The 6000-nt window shown below is 42.9% G+C and overlaps 1 protein-coding gene across 2 annotated transcripts in view; it reads left to right on the top strand.

Annotated features, from left to right (window-relative positions):
* Ryr3 (ryanodine receptor 3) overlaps positions 1-6000 on the top strand; it is a 542105-nt gene that overhangs the window by 354100 nt on the left and 182005 nt on the right. For both annotated transcript variants that reach the window (XM_029469442.1, XM_021156945.2), the window contains 2 exons: positions 167-959; positions 3268-3468. In XM_029469442.1, coding sequence (XP_029325302.1) covers positions 167-959; positions 3268-3468 — 994 coding nt within the window. The remainder of the gene's footprint in view (positions 1-166; positions 960-3267; positions 3469-6000) is intronic.

The following is a 6000-nucleotide window of genomic DNA, read 5'->3' as shown; positions in this document are numbered from 1 at the left end:
AAAAAAAAAAAAAAGAGAGAGAGAGAGAGAGAGAGAAAGCATGGCAGAGATTGCTGCCGTCTCCGCTGCGCTGGTTGAATTTTCTGGGGTTTCACAGGGCAACTACACTGAGTCCTGGCACTTGTTTCTCACTGTGTGGAATGGTGGGTTCTCTTGTCATCCTCAGGTGTGTGGACATCCTCGAGCTCTGTGAGCAGGAGGACCTGATGCAGTTCCATTACCACACACTGAGACTTTACAGCGCTGTGTGCGCTCTAGGAAATAGCCGAGTGGCTTCTGCCCTGTGCAGCCACGTGGACCTCTCACAGCTCTTCTATGCCATTGACAATAAGTACTTGCCTGGCCTCCTTCGGTCTGGCTTCTATGACCTGCTCATTAGCATCCACCTGGCCAATGCTAAGGAGAGGAAGCTGATGATGAAGAATGAGTACATCATTCCTATCACCAACGCCACCAGGAATATCCGCCTATACCCGGATGAGTCCAAGAGACATGGATTGCCTGGGGTGGGCCTGAGGACATGCCTCAAGCCAGGCTTCAGGTTCTCCACCCCTTGCTTTGTGGTGACGAGCGAGGACCATCAGAAGCAGAGCCCTGAGATTCCCTTGCAGATTCTCAAGACAAAAGCCCTGAGCATGCTAACCGAGGCCGTGCACTGTAGTGGGGCCCACATCCGAGACCCTGTCGGGGGTTCTGTGGAGTTCCAGTTCGTGCCTGTGCTGAAACTCATTGGAACCTTGTTAGTCATGGGGGTTTTCGACGACGATGATGTTCGCCAGATTCTCCTCCTGATTGATCCCTCTGTGTTTGGGGAGCACAGTGGGGAGACAGAAGAAGGAGTGGAAAAAGAAGTGACCCACACAGAGGAAAAGGCAGTGGAGGCTGGAGAAAAGGCCTGCAAGGAGGCTCCAGTCAAAGGCTTGCTGCAGACCCGATTGCCTGAGTCTGTCAAGCTGCAGGTAACTGAGAGCATCACATATACGCTGGTAAAATACCCTAAAGGGAGAGGAGAAAGCCTGGGTATGGGGGACTATGGGCACAAGCCTAGTCTCTTACTATAACAGATATGTAGAGAGTCCCTGAGAGATGTCTATTTTCGTGGGATATACTCCTTAAGCTTCCCCAAGACAACAAGAAAATGCCAAACTTCACTAGTGAGAAACTTTTAAATGTTTAGATGTCATATAGAAGTCTTTTCATAGTATTGGGTTTGCCCATGTCTTGTAAGCCTTTGAGACCCAGGTAACTATTTAATAGTTACCTGCTTAGCAAAGAGGATTGGACTCTGTAGCCAAAGTAACCCCAAGGAACTGATTCCCAGGACCATCACACCCATCACTCACTGTCACTGAGCTGTGTTCTTGCGCTAACATGATGGGGCCCTGCTGACCCAGCATTCACAACACTGCTACCCAAACTAAGGAGCCTTCAATAGCATCTGAAACAATGATTCCTTGGGTAAACTAGCATGGGCCGTGTGCTAAGTATGATAACCTTTGTCTTCTGAGCACTGAGACAAGGAGAAAAGAAGATGAAGAGCAGGGACCCTGGGTCAGCCATTCCTAGGATTCTGTTCTTCCTCTGCTGCTTACTGGATACGGAAACTCACAAGTCAGCAGCCAGGCAGGACCTTAGACTTCTCTTCTGTAAAATGGAAGTGATTCAAAAAGATAATGCCAAATATATTTTCATAAAAGATGTGAAGTATCTTCTATCATAGAAGGTGGAGTAATCTAGGATAAAAGTTCTCCCTTCTAATATGTATATATAGTCCGTTAATCAAGATATTGAGTATAGAGGGAAATGTAGCTATATAAAATCACATGGGCATTCTCACATGTGCATGCGTGTGCGTGCACACACTTCTACCTTATCGTTTTACTAAATGATATAAGTATGGTGCTGGGATACAGAGCCAAGATCTTTTCTTTAGTGTGAATCCCCTGACCAGCACTTGCAGTTCTTCCTTTTCACATTTGACCTCTGGAACTGGCATCTATTGCTGGTTCAGAGAGTTTTAAAGTGAACATCAGATCTCCAGTCATGCACTCCATAATGACACTTCAGTTGACAATGGACCACATATATGAGAGTGATTGTATAAGGTGATAACCATCTAATGAGAGACTAACCGTCTGTTGCTAAAATTTCTTCCCAGGGACAGATGTAAGTAACATCTCTACGCCTTTAACATTTCTACTCCTCCCCCTAAGGTCTCAATGTCAAACACAGGCTCATTCACTCTGGAGAACCAGTAAGTTTATTTGGTTTCTTTACAGAGCATAGGTGAGGGGCTATTTATAGGGGTCTGTGTGCTCCTCCCCCAACAGGCCACACCTGGAAACTCTTTACCTAGCAGGAATGAGGTCTTCCGTGTAACTATATAGATGGAACCTCTCTCCCTTCATCTTTTCTGGCCTTTGTACTTTATCCCCTCCCTGAGGCCATGTAAAATTAAGGCAGTGCATTCAACATGTGGTAGAAAGGGTCTGGATAGTAAGGGGAGGGTTTTTTGACCCTCTCTGCCCCTCTATGAGGGGACATAAATAGTCAACAAGGCCAGCTTGGAAAACCCTTTTGCAAAGGGGCACAACTGAACTCCCCAATATGGTGGTCTCTTGACTCAGAGGACAATCACTCACAACACTTGGTGTGCAATGTTTTCACCATGAAGTCACAAAACAGTGAATGCACCGGAGTGCATCCTTCTCACCCAGGCAGGGCTATCCACTAGAGAGCAAACGCTTTCAGACTTGAATGATCTCGCCCAGCCTTTGCAATTTTCTCACATCTAGCTTTTATTTCTAAAACAACTTAAGTTTGCAGAATGATAAGATCATTATCATAACAAAAGAACTGACCACAGATGAGCAGTGCAGCCGTCTGGGAAGCTGGGATGGGGAGCAAGCTTTCCAGCATTCCAGTCTTCTGCTGCTGCACAGTGTGAGAAAGGAAAGCTGTGCTCACATGAACACTTTGATGCTAGTTTTCATACCTGACTCCCCAGGAAAGCATTTGCTACAAGATGTTGCTTTCAGTAAGTTCTTTTGTCTCTCATTCCCTGGCCCTAATGACGGAATAGTTCATCTCTGGGTTTGGGCAGACTCATTCAGTAGCTTCATGATTACTCTGTTGCAATAGATGAATCAATCAATACACTTCCCTAAGTCTCAGTGTTATTGTCTGTGAAGTGGGGAACTGGCAGCTGTTTCTGTGAGCATTAAGTGCATCCTCTAAGGAAGTGTATGCACATGCTTTTTGTTACAGATGTGTGAACTCCTCAGCTACCTCTGTGACTGCGAACTGCAGCACCGAGTAGAGGCTATTGTGGCATTTGGTGACATTTACGTGTCCAAGCTGCAGGCAAATCAGAAGTTCCGCTACAATGAGCTCATGCAGGCCCTGAACATGTCTGCAGCCCTAACTGCCAGAAAGACAAGAGAGTTCCGCTCACCACCCCAGGAGCAGGTGAGTCCCATCTGAGTTTCCCTACAATCCCTGTGGAATTCAAAACCCCAGAAGAGGATACCTGAACCCTTCATAGTATCTTCAACAGACTGAAGAGCCATGGAAGCCACAACATCAAGAGATAGACTGAATCCCAAGTAAATAATGGCTGGGGAGTACCTGCCAATTATCTTGGCAGCGGCAAGTGGGGAGAACTTTTTGCAATGTGTTGTATAGGACTTATTTATGATTGTTGCTGCTAAGAGAGACAGTGACTTTGAGATGCATCTTAATGAAGGAATGGCATCTCATGGTAAAATAGTGCTATCAGGCTAGTTGGCCACTGTTCCCTAAGTGTTCAAAAGGAATGTAAATCCTTCAGTGTGGAAACCAGATCTGTCTTTGAAACTACAATCTTTTAATCTCATAAATATTTAATAAGCAGCCTATTCATTGTTGTCGATATAATTACCACATTTTATATTAATGGCACAACTACAAGTTCATTCAATTCCTTTCCCAATCTATTTTATGGGACATAGATATTTATATTGTCTTGCCAATGAACCACATATTGTAGCTTTTGAAGGACTCCTGAGTGACAATGCCCAAAGAGAAGGCAAAGCTAGTCGTTGAAGGTCCCTGGGACTGGTGGAAATAGATGATTGCACTGTGTCAAATGCGTGAGTATGCTATTACACCAACTGCCACCCAAGAATCATGAGAATATTACAAGCACTCCTGGCTTCTTTTAGACTAGCAGTGAGTGTGAGTGTTCCTCATGACACTGAGCAAATGATGCTCTCTCAAACTTTTGTGAGTAGTTGGAAGACAATAATGCAGAAATAGAGTGCCAATATTGGCTTCAGTTAGCAACACTACAGATTGGTTCCACATCACTCACATGTGGCATTGGATTCCTGACTGGCTTGTCTCAGTTTCTTCTGCTATGTGTGGGCCATGTTTACATCTACAGCCCAGGGTTGTTCTTAGGATGCCATGAGATAATGTATCTTAGACTGCTTAGCAAAATGCCTGCCACTGAGTAAGAATTCTGTAAACTGTTCCCTCTCCTGCCAATCATTTTAGTATTAGAGAAACCTTCAGCCTCACACCTTCTTCTAAGACCTTCTGTGAGTGACCTGCTGAGTAGAGATCACACATTTCCTGACATCTCTAACCTAGCCATCCCCACCTAGCCATCCCCATGCTCAGCAAACTAGCCAACATGCTCTTAGCTTCTGGAAGGAGAGGGTTGATTCCCATCTTCCTTCTCTCCATTGTAACTTCAAAGCTTTTCTTCTACCCTCCCTAGAGCCTAGACTCCTCTAGTCTTCCAAGTAGAGAAACCATTAAGTAGTCTGTAACTTGAATTCTTGCTTAAGACATAGACCAATGCTTCTTAAACAAGGTCACTAAAAGAACTTAGTAAATCAGATCACTTGGCCCTTTCTCTGGGATCTCTGAGTCAGTAGGCCTGGGGTAAGGCTCAAGGTTTTTCATTTTTAGCAGGTTTTCATGCATTGTTGATGCTGGTGGCCTAGAAAAGAGCACGAAGAGCTAACAAATTCAGGTGCTCTATTTACCCCTACCAGAGAACTTATGTCATGAGGAGACCTACCCATAGAGTTCTCAATGGAAGGAAGAATTTAAAGTCATTGAAAGACAATTTAGATCAACTTCAGAGGGTAGGATGCAAAATCACTTGAAAAATAGAATGTATGGAAATTGACCCCCGCTAGCATTACTTTTTATGATTAATGGAGACAGCAGAGTAAGTGCCCTGCTTTGTTGCCACTGAGGACTGCACATTTTTCATGACACTTTGTGGCGGTTACATTTAGAAATATCTTTACGTTCAACACTGCTACAGCATTGCAGGGGCTCTGGGAGTAGCTGCTAGGGCTCTTCTTATCAGCTAATGGTGAAGCATATTTATTACTAGAACAGAAGATTTTTCCTTTAATAAATGGACTTCACTATAATCATTTCTCTTTGTAAGTTTGTGTGTCCTCTTTATTTAAAATATTAATCTGTAAATTAGTTTAGTCTCACTAAACTTATCAAGAACACTAAGACAAAATAATAAAAGCAAAAAGAATGGCAGAATGAATGCAGGACATTAATCTAAATCTCAATAGTAAAACCTAAATGAAGATCCCGTACTGTTCAAAAATTAAAAGCTAACTAACACTCCATAAATATATATTCAGTATATATTATAAATAACTAAAGCTCAAGAAATCTATTGAGTATATAATATAAATAACTAAAACTCCAGAAATCTGTTGAAAATATATTATAAAATGCCTAAGTTGACAAATGTGAAAAGCACTCCACCAACTAATTTTCAAATGGATAATTACCTGGTAGAAAAATAGATGAAGAGCATCAGAAAAAAATTTACAAAATATGCAATAAAATTAGACTTAATGTGTGGAAAGTAAATTTCAACCTCAGCAATTAAATGCAAATTAAAGCAACAGGGATATGACATTCTTCACCCATCTAACTGGAAAATATTTGAAAATGTGTTAAGCTCTCATTACTGTA

This window comes from Mus caroli, chromosome 2, assembly GCF_900094665.2.
Source record: "Mus caroli chromosome 2, CAROLI_EIJ_v1.1, whole genome shotgun sequence".
Lineage (NCBI taxonomy): Eukaryota > Metazoa > Chordata > Mammalia > Rodentia > Muridae > Mus > Mus caroli.
Note: the sequence above shows the minus strand (reverse complement) of the source record. Positions and strands in the feature narration are given on the sequence as shown.